Source organism: Crinia signifera, chromosome 1 (genome assembly GCF_055691185.1).
Source record: "Crinia signifera chromosome 1, ASM5569118v1, whole genome shotgun sequence".
In the NCBI taxonomy this organism is placed as follows: Eukaryota; Metazoa; Chordata; class Amphibia; order Anura; family Myobatrachidae; genus Crinia; species Crinia signifera.
In genome coordinates, this window is record NC_139217.1 from 470,970,816 (window position 1) to 470,993,645 (window position 22,830).

At 48.4% G+C, this 22,830-nt stretch overlaps 3 protein-coding genes across 6 annotated transcripts in view; 1 reads left to right on the plus strand and 2 right to left on the minus strand.

Annotated features, from left to right (window-relative positions):
• Window positions 1-6,708, minus strand: part of KIF24 (kinesin family member 24) — a 28,464-nt gene extending 21,756 nt beyond the window's left edge. The window contains exon 1 of the mRNA XM_083155389.1: window positions 6,416-6,708. Coding sequence (XP_083011515.1) covers window positions 6,416-6,533 — 118 coding nt within the window. The 5' untranslated portion in view covers window positions 6,534-6,708. The remainder of the gene's footprint in view (window positions 1-6,415) is intronic.
• NUDT2 (nudix hydrolase 2) lies at window positions 6,677-14,684 on the plus strand. Of its 4 annotated transcripts, XM_083155390.1 has the most exons (4): window positions 6,690-6,791; window positions 8,222-8,371; window positions 9,063-9,188; window positions 14,258-14,684. In XM_083155390.1, the coding sequence occupies exons 3-4, from the start codon at window positions 9,068-9,070 to the stop codon at window positions 14,593-14,595; spliced, it is 459 nt and encodes a 152-aa protein (XP_083011516.1). In that variant the 5' UTR covers window positions 6,690-6,791; window positions 8,222-8,371; window positions 9,063-9,067; the 3' UTR covers window positions 14,596-14,684. The 4 variants fall into 4 exon arrangements, with proteins under 4 accessions (XP_083011517.1, XP_083011516.1, XP_083011519.1 ...); XM_083155391.1 differs by lacking the exon at window positions 8,222-8,371 and having other exon boundaries at window positions 6,677-6,791; XM_083155393.1 differs by lacking the exon at window positions 8,222-8,371 and having other exon boundaries at window positions 6,715-6,735.
• A 5,316-nt stretch (window positions 14,685-20,000) lies between these two features.
• Window positions 20,001-22,830, minus strand: part of LOC146023797 (uncharacterized) — a 72,551-nt gene continuing 69,721 nt past the window's right edge. Inside the window, exon 6 of the mRNA XM_083155394.1 lies at window positions 20,001-22,228. Within this exon, the coding sequence (XP_083011520.1) occupies window positions 22,024-22,228 (205 nt within the window). The 3' untranslated portion in view covers window positions 20,001-22,023. The remainder of the gene's footprint in view (window positions 22,229-22,830) is intronic.

Genomic DNA, 22,830 nt, shown 5'->3' on the forward strand with positions numbered 1-22,830 from the left:
CCATGTCCCAGCTCTAATTGGTTGCTATGGGCAACCTCCGCTCTTTTCATTTTTAGAAGCTTCATTAAATTGACCTCATTAATTAAAGTGACGCAACTGTATAGGCGTCATGGGGACAAACAGGAAGCAGCAGAGAATACAGGGGGTTGCCCAAAACAACCAGATTTCATTTAAATTTTTAAACGGTTCTATTGGCAGAATGCGATTGGTTACTGTGGGGCGTCACCATCAGTGGCACCTGTTCCGTGGTAGGTGCCGTTCTTCCTCTGTGTCTAGATAGATGGTCATAGGTCAACAACGTATGGACAATATGAATTAGATTGACAGGGTCAAAAATGTCGACATGACAATCAAGGGTCAGCACCAAAAAAAAAAAATGGTCAACAGCTTTTTGAGCACATCTTGTACATTTCATGTTCTGTGACCACCACTGGTATGAACGTAGACCCCCCCCCCCCCAAGGAGTCTCGTTCTGCCACCGCTGTCGGGTCGACACATGAAATGGGTCAACATACCTAAGGTCAACTGGGTTGGAAGGTCGACACAAGCATTAGGTCGACAATGGCTAGATCGACAGTCAAAAGGTTAACATTAGTTTTCACTTTTTTGTCCCGAATGTCGACACAGTCTACATGGACACCGTAGTGGATGGTAGGGCATGAAATACCTCCTGTTGGCACGTCGGCGCAAAAAGTGAAAAACTCATGTCAACCCTTTGCCTGTCGACCAAATGCTTGTGTCGACCTTCAGTGGTCAACCATATATGTGTATTCCGTATACCAATATAAGTCACTGAGGATACAGTCATCCTATAACACAAGCACTGGTCCAGCCCGAGCTGTAAACTTCCTTTATTGGGAGATTCCGCCTCACAACCAGTATGACAGGCTGCAATTGGCCGGCAGCCGGTGTATTACAGCTCTGTGTGGCGGATGCATCTACCTTTTAGTAATAGAGAGTCCAGCACAACCTGACGGGCCATGAAGGCACACCCAGCGGAGGTCACCGGCTGTAGGGTTGGGTATAATAAACTTACATTTAGGGGTTTACGCAGCACAGGAAGCAAATGAAGACAGATTATTAGGCATTATGGTCAGTGAAATAGAAGATGAAAGGTAACCTGATAGCACTGGTTATACTGCAGAGCGGCCCCACCCGGATGCACTGCGGTCTGAGGACAGGACACAGCACCCCACGCCGGCACACCACAGATACATAGTATTGGGGATCTCCTTATAAGTATACACAAGTATTCCTATTATAACCAGCATATCACAGCTGCTGCGGACAGCTGCCCCTTACAGCAACTGCAGGAGCCCACACTGAGGTCACTCGCCCACAGGCAGCAAATGGCAGGATATAAGGGGAAATGGTGTATTGTAACCCACAGCAACCAAACAGCAGCTCTCAGCAGTGAGGTGTAGACATGCTAGTGAAAGCCGACATCTGATTGGATGTCGAGAGACCCAGCATGTGCGCTATACAGTATGTGCTATTTACTAAGCTACTTACTTCTGGGTTTGCAGAAACAGCGTTCTACATACAGTGGGTGCACATTTCCGCAGGGGGTGAGGATTAGTTCACAGACAATGTATAGGAGAACGGTCAATAGGTCGACAGTGAGAAAAGATCAATACAAGCAACAGGTCGACGTGAATAGGTCGACAGGAGTTTTAAAGGATTTTTTTGTGTCAACCTCGACACCTCAGCACATGGAGCTCTGATTAGTTTGGTATTTGCTCGCCATGCTCCCAGGCCAAGTGCCTCACACTGCGCTGCGCCTGGCGCACTTTACCATTCCCAGTCGCCAGAGGGATTGTGAAGGATGAAAAAGTCCCAAAGAAAGGGAAAAACTGTGAAAAACCCATGCGGACCTTGTCACGTGTCACAGCTCCCCCATATCACCTCCTCAGCTCACTTGGCCTCCACCATATCAACCGCTCAGCTACCCCATATCACCTCTTCTGTATACATAGCTCCCCCATATTACCCCCTAGGTTCCTCTATAACCTCGGTACACACAGCTCCCCCATATCACCCCCTCAGTACACATAGCTCCCCCATATCACCCCCTCTATATATCCTCGGTACACACAGCTCCCTCATATCATCCCCTCAGCACACATCGCTCCCCCATATCACCCCCTAGGTGCCTCTATAACCTCGGTACACACAGCTCCCCCATATCACCCCCTCAGTACACATCGCTCCCCCATATCACCCCCTCAGTTCCTCTATATATCCTCGGTACACACAGCTCCCTCATATCACCCCCTCAGTACACATAGCTCCCCCATATCACCCCCTCAGTTCCTCTATATATCCTCGGTACACACAGCTCCCTCATATCACCCCCTCAGTACACATAGCTCCCCCATATCACCCCCTCAGTTCCTCTATATATCCTCGGTACACACAGCTCCCTCATATCACCCCCTCAGCACACATCGCTCCCCCATATCACCCCCTCAGTTCCTCTATATATCCTCGGTACACACAGCTCCCCCATTTCACACCCTCAGCACCCCCCCAGTTCCTTTATATAACCTCCTCGGTACACAGAGCTCCCCAATATCAAGCCCTCAGCTCACACAGCTCCCCTGTATCTCCCCCACATCACACACAGCTCCCCTGTATCTCCCCCACATCACACACAGTTCCCCTGTATCTCCCCCACGTCACCCCTGTATCTCCCCCACATCACCCCTTAGCACACACAGCTCCCCTGTATCTCCCCCACATCACACACAGCTCCCCTGTATCTCCCCCACATCACACACAGCTCCCCTGTATTTCCCCCACATCACACACAGCTCCCCTGTATCTCCCCCACATCACCCCTCAATCTCCCTATCACCCCTCAGCACACACAGCTCCCCTGCATCTTCCCCACATCACACACAGCTCCCCTGCATCTTCCCCATATCACCACTTCAGCTCCCCTGTATCTCCCCCACATCACCCCTCAGCACACACAGCTCCCCTGTATCTCCCCCACATTACCCCTCAGCACACACAGCTCTCCTGTATCTCCCCCACATTACCCCTCAGAACACACAGCTCCCCTGTATCTCCCCCACATTACCCCTCAGCACAAACAGCTCCCCTGTATCTCCCCCACATTACCCCTCAGCACACACAGCTCCCCTGTATCTCCCCCACATTACCCGTCAGCACCCCTGTATCCCCCCACATTACCCCTCAGCACCCCTGTATCTCCCCCACAGCTCCCCGTCCCCTGTATCTCCCCCACATCACCCCTCAGAACACACAGCTCCCCTGTATTTCCCCCACACCTCCCCTGTATCTCCACCACATCACCCCTCAGAACACACAGCTCCCCTGTATCTCCCCCACATCACACACAGCTCCCCTGTATCTCCCCCACATCACCCCTCAGCACACACAGCTCCCCTGTATTTCCCCCACATCACACACAGCTCCCCTGTATCTCCACCACATCACCCCTCAGAACACACAGCTCCCCTGTATCTCCCCCACATCACACACAGCTCCCCTGTATCTCCCCCATATCACCCCCTCAGTACACATAGCTCCCCCATATCACCCCCTCAGTTCCTCTATATATCCTCGGTACACACAGCTCCCCCATATCACCCCCTCAGTACACATAGCTCCCCCATATCACCCCCTCAGTTCCTCTATATATCCTCGGTACACACAGCTCCCTCATATCAACCCCTCAGCACACATCGCTCCCCCATATCACCCCCTCAGTTCCTCTATATATCCTCGGTACACCCAGCTCCCTCATATCACCCCCTCAGCACACATCGCTCCCCCATATCACCCCCTCAGTTCCTCGGTACACACAGCTCCCTCATATCACCCCCTTAGCACACATCGCTCCCCCATATTATGCCCTCAGCTCCCCTATATCAACCCCTCAGCAAACACAGCTCCCCCATATCATGCCCTCCGCACACACAGCTCCCCCATTTCACACCCTCAGCACCCCCCCAGTTCCTTTATATAACCTCCTCGGTACACAGAGCTCCCCAATATCAAGCCCTCAGCTCACACAGCTCCCCTGTATCTCCCCCACATTACCCCTGTATCTCCCCCCACATCACACACAGCTCCCCTGTATCTCCCCCACATCACACACAGTTCCCCTGTATCTCCCCCACGTCACCCCTGTATCTCCCCCACATCACCCCTTAGCACACACAGCTCCCCTGTATCTCCCCCACATCACACACAGCTCCCCTGTATCTCCCCCACATCACACACAGCTCCCCTGTATTTCCCCCACATCACACACAGCTCCCCTGTATCTCCCCCACATCACACACAGCTCCCCTGTATCTCCCCCACATCACCCCTCAGCTCCCCTGTATCTCCCTATCACCCCTCAGCACACACAGCTCCCCTGCATCTTCCCCACATCACACACAGCTCCCCTGCATCTTCCCCATATCACCACTTCAGCTCCCCTGTATCTCCCCCACATCACCCCTCAGCAAACACAGCTCCCCTGTATCTCCCCCACATTACCCCTCAGCACACACAGCTCTCCTGTATCTCCCCCACATTACCCCTCAGAACACACAGCTCCCCTGTATCTCCCCCACATTACCCCTCAGCACAAACAGCTCCCCTGTATCTCCCCCACATTACCCCTCAGCACACACAGCTCCCCTGTATCTCCCCCACATTACCCCTCAGCACCCCTGTATCCCCCCACATTACCCCTCAGCACCCCTGTATCTCCCCCACATCACTCCTGTATTACCCCCACAGCTCCCCGTCCCCTGTATCTCCCCCACATCACCCCTCAGAACACACAGCTCCCCTGTATTTCCCCCACATCACACACAGCTCCCCTGTATCTCCACCACATCACCCCTCAGAACACACAGCTCCCCTGTATCTCCCCCACATCACACACAGCTCCCCTGTATCTCCCCCACATCACCCCTCAGCACACACAGCTCCCCTGTATCTCCCCACCACCCCTCAGCACACACAGCTTCCCTGTGTCTCCCCCACATCACACACACAGCTCCCCTGTATCTCCCCCACATCACCACTTCAGCTCACACAGCTCCCCTGTATCTCCCCCACATCACACAGAGCTCCCCTGTATCTCCCCCACAGCTCCCCTGTATCTCCCCCACATCACCCCTGTATCTCCCCCACATCACACACAGCTCCCCTGTATCTCCCCCACATCACCCCTCAGCACACACAGCTCCCCTGTATCTCCCTATAACCCCTCAGCACACACAGCTCCCCTGTATCTTCCCCACATCACACACAGCTCCCCTGTATCTCCCTATCACGCCTCAGCACACACAGCTCCCCTGCATCTCCCCCACATCACCACTTCAGCTCACACAGCTCCCCTGCATCTCCCCCACATCACCTCTCAGCACACACAGCTCCCCTATATCTCCCCCACATCACCCCTCAGCACACACAGCTCCCCTGTATCTCCCCCACATCACCCCTCAGCACACACAGCTCCCCTGTATCTCCCCCACATCACCCCTCAGCACACACAGCTCCCCTGTATCTCCCCCACATTACCCCTCAGCACACACAGCTCCCCTGCATCTCCCCCACATTACCCCTCAGCACACACAGCTCCCCTGCATCTCCCCCACATTACCCCTCAGCACACACAGCTCCCCTGTATCTCCCCCACATTACCCCTCAGCACACACAGCTCCCCTGTATCTCCCCCACATTACCCCTCAGCACACACAGCTCCCCTGTATCTCCCCCACATTACCCCTCAGCACACACAGCTCCCCTGCATCTCCCCCACATTACCCCTCAGCACACACAGCTCCCCTGCATCTCCCCCACATTACCCCTCAGCACACACAGCTCCCCTGCATCTCCCCCACATTACCCCTCAGCACACACAGCTCCCCTGTATGTCCCCCACATTACCCCTCAGCACACACAGCTCCCCTGTATCTCCCCCACATTACCCCTCAGCACACACAGCTCCCCTGTATCTCCCCCACATTACCCCTCAGCACACACAGCTCCCCTGTATCTCCCCCACATTACCCCTCAGCACCCCTGTATCTCCCCCACATTACCCCTCAGCACCCCTGTATCTCCCCCACATCACCCCTGTATTACCCCCACAGCTCCCCGTCCCCTGTATCTCCCCCACATCACCCCTCAGAACACACAGCTCCCCTGTATCTCCTCCACATCACCCCTGTATTACCCCACAGCTCCCCGTCCCCTGTATCTTCCCCTCAGCACACACAGCTCCCCTGTATCTCCCCCACATCACCACTTCAGCTCACACAGCTCCCCTATATCACCCCCACAGCACACACAACTTTCCAATATCACCTCCTCAGTACTCATCACTCACGCATATCACCCCCTGGTAGTGACACCTGTGGAAACACATCACGGTCAGCACCTGTCTCCGCACACGGCCGGGGTTCCGGGGTGTTCCGGAGGGCTCCGGCTTCCGCTCCCGCCGCTCTGCCGCTGCCTACTCCAACCGTCCCTGTAAAGACAGCTGTCTCCGTATCCATGGCAACGCCGCTCTTGCCGTCCAGCCAATGACAGCGTCCGGGGGCGGGGATTCCTCGTGTGTCTTCTCGAATGACATGCAGCCATCAATCTGTCTCCGCCCCCCACATTTCCTTGCAGGGCAATGTTGTCACGTGACTGGCCTAGCCATTGAGCCGCTCATGACCTCTTTGCCCACATCCAATATGGCCGCCGTTACCTGAGGTAAGGATTTCCGTATTCACGTGCTGCACATGCGCAGTAGTGCGTCAAGGAAGCGGGTGAGTCTTGCACAGGGTTTCCTGTCAAATTTAATGATCTTTATTACGTCCCTCGTCTAGAGTAGGATTAAATATGCAGGGGGTCCATGCCTGTGTATACCAAGTGCTAATGGGCCATCAGACCTACCCCTGGGTGTGGCACTTTCTGACTTTTATTATATCCCGTGATTGTTTCATATTACATGGGTATCCTGGCACCCCAACTCGTGGGCACATGACCTGTGGGCAGCGGGCATCCTGTCACCTCTGACCTGTGGGCATCTTGTTACCCTGACTCGTAGGCACCGGGCATTCTATCACCACTGACCTGTGGGCATCTTGTGACCATGACCCATGGGCTGATTACATCCTGTCACCCCTGACCTGTGGGCATCTTGTGACCATGACCCATGGGCTGAGGGCATCCTGCCACCCCTGACCTGTGGGCATATTGTTACCCTTATCAGTGGGCACCAGGCATCCTGTCACCCCTATCCTCAGGGCATCTTGTTACCCTGGGGGTTAGGACAGCGCTTGGAACTGGGTGTTCTCTTCAGTAATCAAACACTTCAAAAAAAGCGACCAAATACCAGTATCAATGTTGAAAATAATATACACATTTTAATTCAATGAATGCATGAATAAATAATATTAAATACACAGAGTATATACACCGGCCGGTGGTTAGTAAACAGAAAGAAAAGGAAAAAAAAAACAATATGATGCTTTCAAAAAAGGCAGTCCTTTGTCTCCTAGTGGGTTAGTACAGATAATTATTTTGTCAAAAATTAGTACTGTGTTCCCATTAACAATGGTTGCTGGCAATAGTTATAAAACACCTTTTGAGTAGGTAGCCCACCGGATATTGAGGTGGCAGGTAGACGTTGCTCCACCAAGTTCCTGACAACAGGTATATTATACATAGTTACATAGTAGGTAAGGCTGAAAAAAGACTTGCGTCCATCTAGTTCCACCTGGTATAGATATCCATTGCTGATTTGGTAGGTTCTGATATTTTACAGACAAATTATATTTCTTATTTGTACCCATGGATGTTTTCCTCCAGTAAATGTTTGTCCAACTTTGCCTTGAACGCATTTAATGAGCCAGCCGTTACCACCTCCCCGGGAAGAGAGTTCCAGAGTTTGACTGTTCTGACCGTAAAGAAATTCTTTCTACTAGCTGAATGAAATCTTTTTTCTTCTAATCTATACTCATGCCCTCGTGTCCTAGATTCCTTTCTAGTAGAAAAGAGGGTGTGTGACAGTTCCTTATATTGGCCCTTGATATACTTGTACATGTTGAGCATGTCCCCCCTTAAACATCTCTTTTCTAATGTAAATAGTCCCAAATTGCTTAATCTCTCCCCGTAGCTTAAATTCTCCATTCCCCTAATAAGCTTTGTTGCTCGCCTTTGGACTTTTTCTAATTCTATGATGTCCTTTTTATAGTGTGGGGCCCAGAACTGCACTCCGTACTCTAGGTGAGGTCTCACCAATGCTTTACTTATACTTGCGGTCTCCGCTCGTGATTTCCAGTCTGTCAGTCAAAGTGCCGGCCGGTGCTTCTCTGTGGCCATATAAGGGAGACGGACACATGAGGTCAGTAAAGCCTTTTTTAAAGCATCATATTGGATTTTTTTCCCTTTTCTTTCTGTTTACTAACCACCGGCCGGTGTATATACTCTGTGTATTTTATTTTATTTTATTTATTCATGCATTCATTGAATTAAAATGTGTATATTATTTTCAACATTGATACTGGTATTTGGTCGCTTTTTTTGAAGTGTTTGATTACTGAAGAGAACACCCAGTTCCAAGTGCTGTCCTAACCCCCTGGTTTCCATTTTTGTACAATTGGGGATTGAGTATTCCCCTTTAGTGAGCAGCTGGAACTGGTGATATCTCTCATAGAGCTTAACATATCTGTTTTGTGAGAAATCTTGTTACCCTGACCTGTGGACACTGGGCATCATTTCACCCCTGACCTGTGGACACTGGGCATCATTTCACCCCTGACATGTGGGCATATTATTGTCACCCTGAACATAGACACCGGGCATCCTGTCCTCCAATCCAGTGGCAGCTATCGCCCTGTCACCCGAACCCATTGGGAGCTTGGCACTCTCACCTGGCATAATTGTAATTTGGTTATATCAGGTAACATGGCACCCTCTTCCGTATGCCCGTAAGTCATTTCATTGGCAGCAGTCAGATTTCCCATTATGCAGAAAGCGAATTTGTGAACGTAATTTCTATTCCCTCCAAATAATGTGATTTATCCTTGATTTAGGGAACATGGCGCTGAGAGCCTGCGGTCTGATCATCTTCAGAAGAGTCTCGTCTGCCAGCGTGAGTGACATTGAATTCCTCCTCCTACAGACTTCCTATGGGATACATCACTGGACCCCTCCCAAAGGTATCATTGTCTCCTCACACAGATGCCCGTCTGTCCGACAGACTGGCAGAATCGGGTACTGGTCTGGCACTCAGGGAATTCTGGGCTAGGTTTCAGATCTGTCCTGATAGTCTCATATCTCATTGTGAATTATAAATATTTGGAAGTGCAAAAGTGAGGTATTTTCTGTTGTGTGTACATATGATATTTATTAAACCCCCCACACTCCCTTCCCCATGATCTAAAGTTGTTAGCAAGTTTTCAATGTGATTAGCAACTGATAGATTTGGATCTGATTTTATTTGAGCCCTTTTCCACTCTCTTGCTATAACACAGTTTTATTTTTTTACAATCACAATTTACAGTTGCCATCCCCTCTTGGGGTGGAGAAAACGTGATGCATTTCCCCATATGTTTCATGGTTCTCACAATTAGACCAATAGGCTCATCAGAGAGAACAACATTTGTCCTATTACAGCTGCCTCTACAGTAATTAGTGGATGCGTTTCAGTGGCCTAATTTCTAACCCTCCAGGCCTGGTAACTGTAAAGGAGGTGCGGTTGGTATATTACTGTCACAATCCTTCACTTACTCACGTCTACCACCAGTTCCTTCACTGAAGGTGACCACAGATGCATCAATTATCGAATGCGTTTTGTACTTTTTAAGCACAAATTGCATCTTATGTACAATTATTGGATGGTGTTTATGGGCTTGTGCGATGCGATGCGCGTTCCCGGGAGCCCGATATTGTATGTCTAAAAAAGTACGTGCTGCACGTACTTTTTAGACTACATCTGAAATTTAACATTACAAACATGGGTTCACCACATGCATCCAAGTGCACATCTCATAGCAAGCTGGAAGAAAAATTGTATAGAACCATTGTACAGTCAAAAACGCATAGCACAGTACAATTGTAGCGTCTTTGGGCACCTTTACTTTCACATCATTTGAAGTTCACTCTATTCGGGTTTTTTCCCCTTTCTCTCTGCGTGTTGCTGCTATCTATCGCCCACCTGGGCTTCCCAAATCTCAATTTCTAGAACATTTCTCTGCCTGGCTCCCCCATTTCTTATCCTCTGACATCTCCACCATCATCCTGGATGACTTCAATATTGCTATTGACAGTCCACAATCTCTGCAGGCTTCCAAACTCCTCTCTCTAACCTCCTCTCTTGACCTCTCCCAGTGGTCCGACACCTCTACTCATGAGGAAGGCCACTGCCTTGACCTTGTTTTCACCAGGCTGTGCTCAGTCTCTGATTTTACTAACACTCCCTTCCCTCTCTCTGTTCACAATTTCATTATCCTCTCGCTCTCCTCCATTACCCCAAGCTCACTGACACTGAAATCATGCAAGCCTACTCTAACCCGCAGAAATACTAATGCTATTAATTTTCCACAACTTTCCACCTCTCTGCAACAACTGCTCTCTCTAATTCCTACACTTACCTCTCCTGACTCTGCTGTTTCCCACCTCTACCAGACTATTGATGAAGTGGCTCCAGCTACCCATTACACCCCAGCAGGCTTAGATGCACATGGCACACCAAAATGACAAGACAACTACGAACTCAGTCACGTAAAGCAGAACGCCAATGGCGTAAATCTCGTAATCTGACTGATTTCCTCACATATAAGTCTATCTACCACTCCTACTGCAATGCTTTGGACACTGCTAAACAAACATACTTCCAATCTCTTATCTCTTCGTATGCCACCAACCCTAAGCAACTTTTTAACACATTTAAGTCTCTTCTGTACCCTCCCGCTCCTCCCCCACAGGCTACCATCAGTACGCAAGATCTTGCATCCTACTTTAAGGACAAGATTGATAACATCTGAGATAAAATGGTATGCTCTTCCACAACCTCTAACCCTCTTTCTTCCCCACCTGAACCCTCTGGCACTTTCTCTTCATTTGAGCCCACAAATGAAAAGGAAGTTTCCACACTCTTCTTATCCTCCTACTATACTACCTCTCCTCTTGATCCTATACCTGCACAAGTCATTAAAACTCTGTCTCCTGTTCTTATCCCATCTTTAACTAAAAGTTGCAATCTCTCTCTTGCTACTGGTACTTTTCCTTCTTTGCTCAAACATGCAGTGATTACTCCCATTCTGAAAAAACACAATTCTGACCCTAACTATCGTCCTATCTCTCAGCTCCCATGCCTCTCCAAGCTACTGAAGAGACCTGTCTACTCTCGCCTCACACATTTTCTTAACTATCACACCCTATTAGACCCGCTTCAGTCAGGCTTTCATTCCCAACACACCACTGAGACAGCACTGACTAAAGTGGTTAATGATCTGGTAACTGCCAAGTCTAAAGGCGATTACTCACTACTTCTTCTTCTAGATCACTTTAGTCAGTGCTGTCTCAGTGGAGTGTTGGGAATGAAAGCCTGACTGAATTGGGTCTAATAGGGTGTGAGAGTTAAGAAAGTGTGTGAGGCGATAGTAGACAGGTTTCCTCAGTAGCTTGGAGAGGCATGGGAGTTGAGAGATAGGACGATAGTTAGGGTCAGAATTGTGTTTTTTCAGAATGGGAGTAATCACTGCATGTTTGAGCAAAGAAGGAAAAGTACCAGTAGCAAGAGAGGGGATACGGTCATATTGTCTACAGCATTTAGGTCTACAAGCATTAGGTCTACACCACTAGGTTGACCTGCATTAAGGTCGACATGCATTTAGGTCGACAGGGTCATTAGGTCAACATGGGGAAGGTCGACAGGCAAAAGGTCGACATGGGGTCATTTCACTGTTATATGAGTCGACATTTGCCGATAGGCGGTATGTCATGCCCTACCATCCACTTGGGCGCGGTGGGAGAATAAAATAGTGTGCCCAGCGTAGCGCTATGTTGACTGTGTCGATGCTTGAAAAAAATGAAAAAAAAAAGTCGACTTTTTCACTATCAACCTTATACCTGTCGACCTTATACCTGTCGACCTAATGACCCTGTCGACCTAACACATGTCGACCTAATGACGCTGTCGACCTAAATGCAAGTCGACCTAATGGTGTAGACCTAATGCTTGTAGATCTAAATGCAGTCTGACCAATGATCCCATTCCCAAGAGAGAGATTTGACACTGTGGATCACACCCTTCTCCTACAAACACTACACTCCCTAGGTCTTAATGATACAGCCCTTTCCTGGTTCACATCTTACCTATCTGATCGCTCTTTCAGTGTTTGCTTCTCTGACTCTATTTTCTCTTCACTACCACTGTCAGTCAGAGTTCCGCAAGGCTCAGTCTTAGGTCCTCTGCTCTTCTCAATCTATACCTCCTCTCTTGGCAAACTCATCAGCTCTTTCTGATCTCAGTATCATTTATATGCGGATGATACTCAAATCTATCTATCAACCCCAGAGTTGTCACCAGTGGTTTTGGGCCGAGTCTCTGAATGTCTCTCTGCCATCTCATCTTGGATGTCTTCCCGCCAACTCAAACTCAATATTTCCAAAAACTGAATTACTTATATTCCCGCCAACTAAGAACAGTTACCATCCTGATATCTCCATCACTGTTGACAACTTGACAATCTACCCTACCCCACAAGCTCGTTGCCTAGGGGTCATCCTCGACTTTGACCTGTCCTTTCTTCCCCACATTCAATCTGTCTCCAAATCATGTTACATGCATCTAAAAAACATATCCAAAATACGACCTATCTCACACAAGACACTACTAAATCTCTTATCCATGCACTCATTATATCCCGCATTGATTATTGCAATAGTCTCCTAACTGGTCTTCCCAAGAACAGACTCTCACCACTGCAATCCATTCTAAATGCTGCTGCTAGGCTGATCTTCCTTGCAAGACGCTCATCGTCTGCTGATCCGCTCTGCCAGTCCCTCCATTGGTTGCCTGTATCTTACCGTATTTAATATAAAACACTTCTACTCGCATATAAAGCTATTAACCATACTGCACCAGCTTATATCTCTGCACTTATCACACAATATCTCCCATCTCGACCACTCCGCTCTGCACAAGATCTGTTTCTGTCTTCTGCACGGATCACTAGCTACCACTCACTATTACAGGACTTTCATCGGGCTGCTCCCACCCTATGGAATGCCCTTCCACGCACAATAAGACTCTCCGCTAGCCTCCAAACTTTCAAGTGTTCCCTGAAAACTCACCTCTTCAGGCAAGCCTATCATATTTATACACCGCACACATAACCCTCTGAGGCACTTATGTATTATATAGCTTCCCATCTGGGCTTGCAACTTGGTGGGACTGCTATGCTATTACTGGTGCCTGTCCTTGTGTTTCCCTCCTATATCCCTATAGATTGTAAGCTTGCAGCAGGGCCTTCCTACCTCCAAGTCTGTATGTTGTTACCCAGTTTGTTTATCTCTGTCTACTATTGTAAAGAGCAACGGAATCTGCTGCGCTATATAAGACACTGTAACAGAACCTGCTGCGCTATATAAGACACTGTAACAGAACCTGCTGCGCTATATAAGACACTGTAACGGAATCTGCTGCGCTATATAAGACACTGTAACGGAACCTGCTGCGCTATATAAGACACTGTAACGGAACCTGCTGCGCTATATAAGACACTAACGGAATCTGCTGCGCTATATAAGACACTGTAACAGAACCTGCTGCGCTATATAAGACACTGTAACAGAATCTGCTGCGCTATATAAGACACTGTAACAGAACCTGCTGCGCTATATAAGACGCTGTAACGGAATCTGCTGCGCTATATAAGACGCTGTAACGGAATCTGCTGCGCTATATAAGACACTTTAACGGAATCTGCTGCGCTATATAAGACACTGTAACGGAATCTGCTGCGCTATATAAGACACTGTAACGGAATCTGCTGCGCTATATAAGTCACTGTAACGGAATCTGCTGCGCTATATAAGACACTGTAACGGAATCTGCTGCGCTATATAAGACACTGTAACGGAATCTGCTGCGCTATATAAGACGCTGTAACGGAATCTGCTGCGCTATATAAGACTCTGCAAATAAATAAATAACCCATCTATTGAAAAGTGGGACAGTGGAGCATTCAGCCATGACCACAGCTATGTTCTTGTGTCTTAGGCCACGTGGACCCCGGAGAAGATGACCTGACCACCGCCCTGCGTGAGACAGAGGAGGAGGCTGGCCTTCACCACAGCCAGTTTCATATAGTGGACGGGTTTAGGAAAGAGTTAAAGTACAATGTGAAAGACAAGCCAAAGACCGTCCTTTACTGGCTGGCGGAGCTCAGAGACCCCAATGCACCGGTGACACTCTCCCACGAACACCGAGACTTCCGCTGGCTGCAGCTGCAAGAGGCCTGTAAATATGCCGGTTTCCCAGATATGCAGGACACCCTTAACGAGGCGTATCAGTTCCTGCTGGGTCACTTGAAACCTGGATGTGACTCCAACTTCTGATCTAGTCTCGTGTTTGGGTATTAAATTGTATTTTTTATTATTTTCATAGTTGATTCTTATGTATTAAACTTGCACATGATAATGTTTCATACCCGTGTGTGACTGATGAGTGCAGAGCATTGCCCGTTTAATATTATTTTTTTTAAACCCCCTTGGGTTCCTTTACTCTGCAGTCTGCTGTAGCTGCACTCAGACACCTGACCTCTTCGTCCCCTCACAAGGAGGGTCTTCCAAGGTTAATTTGCATCGACTGTATGTGGAGCCGCACCAGCTGAATTTCCCTTTGCAAATAAATGTACGGTATCTGGGTGGGGCCTTCATGGTTAGCATAGGAGTTGTGGGTGTGTCTGCGGAATTGTGCCCCCTTCAGGATATGTCAGGTGGTAGCAGCTACTGTCGCAAGCAGATGCATAGAGGTGGCAGAGGTTCATAAATGTGTCAGAAAGCGGATATATAATACTGATAGCCATGGTGGCTGTGTCAGCAAGCGGATATATAATACTGATAGCCATGGCGGCTGTGTCACCAAGCGGATATATAATACTGATAGCCATGGTGGCTGTGTCAGCAAGCGGGTATATAATACCGATAGCCGTGGTGGCTGTGTCACCAAGCGGATATATAATACCGATAGCCATGGTGGCTGTGTCAGCAAGTGGATATATAATACTGATAGCCATGGTGGCTGTGTCAGCAAGTGGGTATATAATACTGATAGCCACGGCGACTGTGTCAGCAAGTGGATATATAATACTGATAGCCATGGCGGCTGTGTCAGCAAGCGGATATATAATACTGATAGCCATGGCGGCTGTGTCAGCAAGCGGATATATAATACTGATAGCCGTGGCGGCTGTGTCAGCAAGCGGGTATATAATACTGATAGCCGTGGCGGCTGTGTCAGCAAGCGGATATATAATACCGATAGCCATGGTGGCTGTGTCAGCAAGCGGATATATAATACCGATAGCCATGGCGGCTGTGTCAGCAAGCGGATATATAATACTGATAGCCATGGTGGCTGTGTTACCAAGCGAATATATAATACTGATAGCCATGGCGGCTGTGTTACCAAGCGGATATATAATACTGATAGCCATGGCGGCTGTGTCAGCAAGCGGATATATAATACTGATAGCCGTGGCGGCTGTGTCAGCAAGCGGATATATAATACTGATAGCCATGGCGGCTGTGTCAGCAAGCGGATATATAATACTGATAGCCACGGCGGCTGTGTCAGCAAGCGGATATATAATACTGATAGCCACGGCGGCTGTGTCAGCAAGCGGATAGATAATACCGATAGCCACGGCGGCTGTGTCAGTAAGCGGATAGATAATACCGATAGCCACGGCGGCTGTGTCAGTAAGCGTATATGTAATACTGATATCCATGGCGGCTGTGTCAGTAAGCGGATATATAATACCGATAGCCATGGCGGCTGTGTCAGCAAGCGGATAGGTAATACCGATAGCCAAGGCGGCTGTGTCAGCAAGCGGATATATAATACCGATAGCCATGGCGGCTGTGTCAGCAAGCGGATAGGTAATACCGATAGCCATGGCGGCTGTGTCTGCAAGCGGATATATAATACTGATAGCCACGGCGGCTGTGTTAGAAAGCGGATAGGTAATACCGATAGCCACGGTGGCTGTGTCAGTAAGCGTATAGGTAATACCGATAGCCATGGCAGCTGTGTCACCAAGCAGATAGATAATACTGATAGCCATGGCGGCTGTGTCAGCAAGCGGATGTATAATACTGATAGCCAAGGCGGCTGTGCCAGCAAGCGGATATATAAAAACTGATAGCCATGGCGGCTGTGTCAGCAAGCGGATATATAATACTGATAGCCACGGCGGCTGTGTCAGAAAGCGTATAGGTAATACCGATAGCCACGGCGGCTGTGTCAGTAAGCGTATAGGTAATACCGATAGCCACGGCGGCTGTGTCAGCAAGCGGATATGTAATACCGATAGCCATGGCGGCTGTGTCAGCAAGCGGATATATAATACCTATAGCCATGGCGGCTGTGTCAGCAAGCGGATATGTAATACCGATAGCCACGGCGGCTGTGTCAGCAAGCGGATATATAATACCGATAGCCACGGCGGCTGTGCCAGCAAGCGGATATATAATACTGATAGCCACGGCGGCTGTGTCAGCAAGCGGATATATAATACTGATAGCCATGGCGGCTGTGTCAGTAAGCGGATATATAATACTGATAGCCATGGCGGCTGTGTCAGCAAGCGGATATATAATACTGATAGCCATGGCGGCTGTGTCAGTAAGCGTATAGGTAATACCGATAGCCATGGCGGCTGTGTCAGCAAGCGGATATGTAATACCGATAGCCACGGCGGCTGTGTCAGCAAGCGGATATATAATACTGATAGCCATGGCGGCTGTGTCACCAAGTGGATGTATAATACTGATAGCCATGGTGGCTGTGTCACCAAGCAGGTATATAATACTGATAGCCGTGGCGGCTGTGTCAGCCAGTGGATATGTAATAATGATAGCCATGGCGGCTGTGTCAGCCAGCGGATATGTAATACTGATAGCCATGGCGGCTGTGTCAGCAAGCGGATATATAATACTGATAGCCATGGCGGCTGTGTCAGCAAGTGGATATATAATACTGATAGCCATGGCGGCTGTGTCAGTAAGCGGATATATAATACTGATAGCCATGGTGGCTGTGTCAGCAAGCGGATATATAATACTGATAGCCGTGGTGGCTGTGTCAGCAAGCGGATATATAATACCGATAGCCATGGTGGCTGTGTCAGCAAGCGGATAGATAATACAGATAGCCATGGCGGCTGTGTCAGCAAGCGGATATATAATACCGATAGCCATGGTGGCTGTGTCAGCAAGCGGATATATAATACTGATTGCCAAGGCGGCTGTGTTACCAAGCGGATATATAATACTGATAGCCATGGCGGCTGTGTCAGCAAGCGGATATATAATACTGATTGCCAAGGCGGCTGTGTTACCAAGCGGATATATAATACTGATAGCTATGGCAGCTGTGTCAGCAAGCGGATATATAATACTGATAGCCATGGTGGCTGTGTCAGCAAGCGGATATATAATCCTGATAGCCAAGGCGGCTGTGTTACCAAGCGGATATATAATACTGATAGCCATGGCGGCTGTGTCAGCAAGCGGATATATAATACTGATAGCCATGGCGGCTGTGTCAGCAAGCGGATGTATAATACTGATAGCCATGGCGGCTGTGTCAGTAAGCGTATACGTAATAGCGATAGCCACGGCGGCTGTGTCAGCAAGCAGATATATAATACCGATAGCCATGGCGGCTGTGCCAGCAAGCGGATAAATAATACTGATAGCCATGGCGGCCGTGCCAGCAAGCGGATAGGTAATACCGATAGCCACGGCGGCTGTGCCAGCAAGCGGATAGATAATACCGATAGCCACGGCGGCTGTGTCAGCAAGCGGATATATAATACTGATAGCCACGGCGGCTGTGCCAGCAAGCGGATAGATAATACCGATAGCCACGGCGGCTGTGTCAGCAAGCGGATTTATAATACTGATAGCCATGGCGGCTGCGTCAGCAAGCAGATAGATAATACCGATAGCCACGGCGGCTGTGTCAGTAAGCGGATAGGTAATACCGATAGCCACGGCGGCTGTGTCAGCAAGCGGATATGTAATACCGATAGCCACGGCGGCTGTGCCAGCAAGCGGATAGATAATACCGATAGCCACGGCGGCTGTGTCAGCAAGCGGATATATAATACCGATAGCCACGGCGGCTGTGTCAGCAAGCGGATATGTAATACTGATAGCCATGGCGGCTGTGTCAGCAAGTGGATAGGTAATACCGATAGCCATGGCGGCTGTGTCAGCAAGCGGATATGTAATACCGATAGCCACGGCGGCTGTGTCAGCAAGCGGATATATAATACCAATAGCAATGGCGGCTGTGCCAGCAAGCGGATAGATAATACCGATAGCCACGGCGGCTGTGTCAGCAAGCGGATATATAATACCGATAGCCACGGCGGCTGTGTCAGCAAGCGGATATATAATACCGATAGCCATGGCGGCTGCGTCAGCAAGCGGATAGATAATACCGATAGCCACGGCGGCTGTGTCAGTAAGCGTATACGTAATACCGATAGCCACGGCAGCTGTGTCAGCAAGCGGATATATAATACCGATAGCCACGGCGGCTGTGTCAGCAAGCGGATATATAATACTGATAGCCATGGCGGCTGTGTCAGCAAGCGGATATATAATACTGATAGCCATGGCGGCTGTGCCAGCAAGCGGATAGATAATACCGATAGCCACGGCAGCTGTGTCAGCAAGCGGATATATAATACTGATAGCCATGGCGGCTGTGTCAGCAAGCGGATATATAATACTGATAGCCACGGCGGCTGTGTCAGCAAGCGGATATATAATACTGATAGCCACGGCGGCTGTGTCAGCAAGCGGATATATAATACTGATAGCCATGGCGGCTGTGTCAGCAAGCGGATATATAATACTGATAGCCATGGCGGCTGTGTCAGCAAGCGGATATGTAATACTGATAGCCGTGGCGGCTGTGTCAGCAAGCGGATATATAATACTGATAGCCATGGCGGCTGTGTCAGCAAGCGGATATATAATACTGATAACCATGGCGGCTGTGTCACCAAGCGGGTATATAATACTGATAGCCATGGCGGCTGTGTCAGCAAGCGGATATATAATACTGATAGCCATATTTATCTGCTTGCTGACACAGCCGCCATGGCTATCAGTCTTAAATATATCTGCTTGACCTACAATATTAAGATTATAGGTCGACACCAACTGGCCAACATGGGAATGGTAACGTATGAAAAGGTCAACGTGAGTTTTTTACATTTTTTTTGTACATTTCGGCGTTAGACCCCCTGTGGCGAGGTCTACCGCTCCCAATTAGATGGTAAATACGAAAAAGTTAATACTCTTATGTCAACCATAGCAATGTCAACCTTTTGTATCGACATTTTATCTATGTGGACTTTATCACTGTGGACCGTATAGGGGCTGCCCAATTGACTATAGACCAAATATCTCCCATCAGCCCGTCTACACGTCAGTAAGTTTCTGGAGCTTATCCCTGACAACTGCTTGTCAACGCATCACGTTGGAACCAAACTGCTCAACTCGATAGGCACAACTGCTATGTACCCCCCCCCCCCCCCTTACAGCCCAGCTATGCCGACTGCGTCACGAGTAAAATGCGTTACGTACGACTCCGCTGGTGACGGCGAGGTGGTGATGGAATTTGGGAGCTATGCAGATTTAAGCGGTATCCTAATTACGCCTGTAGTCAGATGGATTGTCAGCGCCAGGGGTACCTGTGTCGTATAACATCAGACAAGACGTAGACGGAACCTTTATTACACTGACATTAGCGCATAGAGAGGACTAATCACTGAGCGAGATTGTGAGGGCTTATATTTATTCAGCTTTCCTATCCGACTACAGTCATCGGCTGCAGGGTTTTCTAGTACAATATGTAGAAGGGAGCGGGCAGGGAATATATATATATATATATATATATGTATATGCAGCTACAGTATATATCTATCACCAACCACAAATGTACAGTGTGACTATACCTGGCCTACATTGCTTATAAAAGATGGTGGCAATAAATTAGATAGAGATATAGGGCCCAATTCAGACCCATTCGCTCGTATGACCACACATGCACACATTGCGCATTGTCGTTCACAAGTTGATTGACAGGCGATTGCTTGCCCATCATATTCATGCATGTGCAAAGCCCCACTATTGGCCGGGGGAGCGAATTCGGACTGCACCGAGCCGGTCTAAATGGCCACCTTTGTCTCCATCCAAGGCTTAGTAAATAGTGAGATAGTATCTCCCATATGGGCAGTGCAAAGTACAATTCTATAAACACCAATATTTGGGCCAAATAATGTGGCTGAGGAACAGATGACCCAACTGGCATCTAGTTTGGCCTCACACAAGTCACTAATTGGTCTTATGGCACCATCTATGTGATTGGATGACTGGCTTCAGTGGTGTGATGGGATGGTGACCACAGGCTGATAGGGAACATCTTCAGCTATCTTCCTATGAAATATACTAATCAGTTGGGACAATCATTATCATTGCCCGAGTTGTCCTCTGGCCATACGTTATCTATCTAACTGCCTAATACATGTAAATGTTTCAGCATGAATGGTCAGAATTACATAGACTCGTTATGATGGGTAATGACCCTAGATGGCTGGGATACCAGTCCTGTGTTCATTTTAGAAAAAGATTTTCAATTGTCAGGAAATGGATTTGAGAATCTGTAAAGAAGCCTCCGTGAAGGATCAAGTCCTCTGTAGTGTCCAGGAGGGATGGGAGCTGGTCATCACCAATCATCTATCAGAGTCTGGAAGTTTCAATGTGGTTGGGATGGCCAACTCAACAATGTGGTGGATGGAGAGAGGGATTGACTAGGCCTGGACTACTGGAGCATGTGGAATGGACTGGTCATGAGTTGGTCATCCATCTGTCTAGCAGTAGGGTTTTTTCTTGTCTCACCAACAGGAGAGTCTGGAGAAGACTTTGTTATTGTCACGTCTATTGGAGCCTTTTATCCACAGGTGTGGGCACAATTGGTAAATTCCATATCTACTATAGAGTAGATGGGGCAGGGTATGTCCTTGTCTCATCTGGAATAGACAGAATGGGGTGGTCATGAATGAATCTACTGTAAATATCTTGGGTGATGGGGTTTGCTGTTTTCTCATCTACTGGATCTGTGGTCACTTATCTGTATGGAGGCCTCACAGCTTATTGTTTCATCTCCTGGAGTATCTGCAGGAGACATGGGTTGTTGTTGTCCCATCTACAAGAGCATTTGGAAGAGATGAAACGTGGTGGTCTTGCATTTACTGGAGTATTGGGAAGAAGCAGAAAGTTGTGGTTGAGACATGGCTTGGTGTCCAGAGTACAAGAGCATCTAGAATAGCATGTGGTGATCATTCATCTACTGGAGGGTTTGGATTCAAATGTGGTGGTCTTATATCTGCTGGAAGTCATAAGGAGACAGAGTTTAGTACTGCCCCATCTACTGGAGTATTTGTAATTGACTTGTCTATCCATAGTCTGTGGAGTCTGGGGAAGCAGGAATTGTCAATGCCACACCTACTGTGGTTGGCATACATCCACTGGTCAGTCTGGGAGTGCTTGGAAGGGACATATTATGGTTGGCATACACCCAGTGGTCAGTCTTGGAATTCCTGGAAGGGACATACTGTGTTTGGCATACATCCACTGGTCAGTCTGTAGTTTCATGATGGGGGGGGGGGGGGGGGGGGTCTGGAAAGCATCAGGGCTTGATGATGGCACATATACTGGTCTCCTATGTGTTGTGGCACAGTCCTATTGGTGGTCATAGAGAGGAGTAATGGTGCCATCCTTCCACTCGATCAGGATCTCTCCATGTCTCAGAGTTGGAGAATTGGGATCCGGTCCTGGGTACTCGGTGGGATCCCCCACTCCTGTGAGAGGTGAGTGCTCATACGAAGAACCAAATGTTCGCTGGGATTTCGTCCCACTTGGCAGCGCGGATAGAAGCTTCCGTTTCCTGCAAGGTTACATATATTTATAACACGTTACTATAGTCTATATACCTGCTAAATATTATATGCAGTTATGTATGATTGGGATGTTATATTTAATAAACAAGGTAACTGGATCTTTATTTCACAAAGCTCTATGTAAGCCAGACGGAGGAACTTATAATGGATGAGACGTCCTTACTCCTGTATGAACAGATAGAACTGAGGCCGGGCCCCAGACGCAGCTCCATGTCTACCCATTGGCCAGATTTACTAAACCTCCTATATTGTATCCTACTAAATAATTATATAGGGTTCATTCTAGCACAGCTTGATCTGTAGTTCTTTGCTGAAATACAGATCTGACTGTGGTAGAAGCACCACAGCACAGCAAAACCCCAGGAAGGACAGAGAAACTGCATGGGTTTTTGAAGGTGCAGTGTGCAGGAATGAAAACTAATTGGAGACAGGGGGCCTGATTCAGGTTCATACGTACCTGTCCGAAGGCTAGAAGGCAGATGGAGAATGCTGCATACTGATTGGTGGATAGCTCCAGCCATCCACCAATCAGCGAGATGATAACTATTCACTGGCTGCAGGCTAGAAGGCAGATAGAGAATGCTGCATA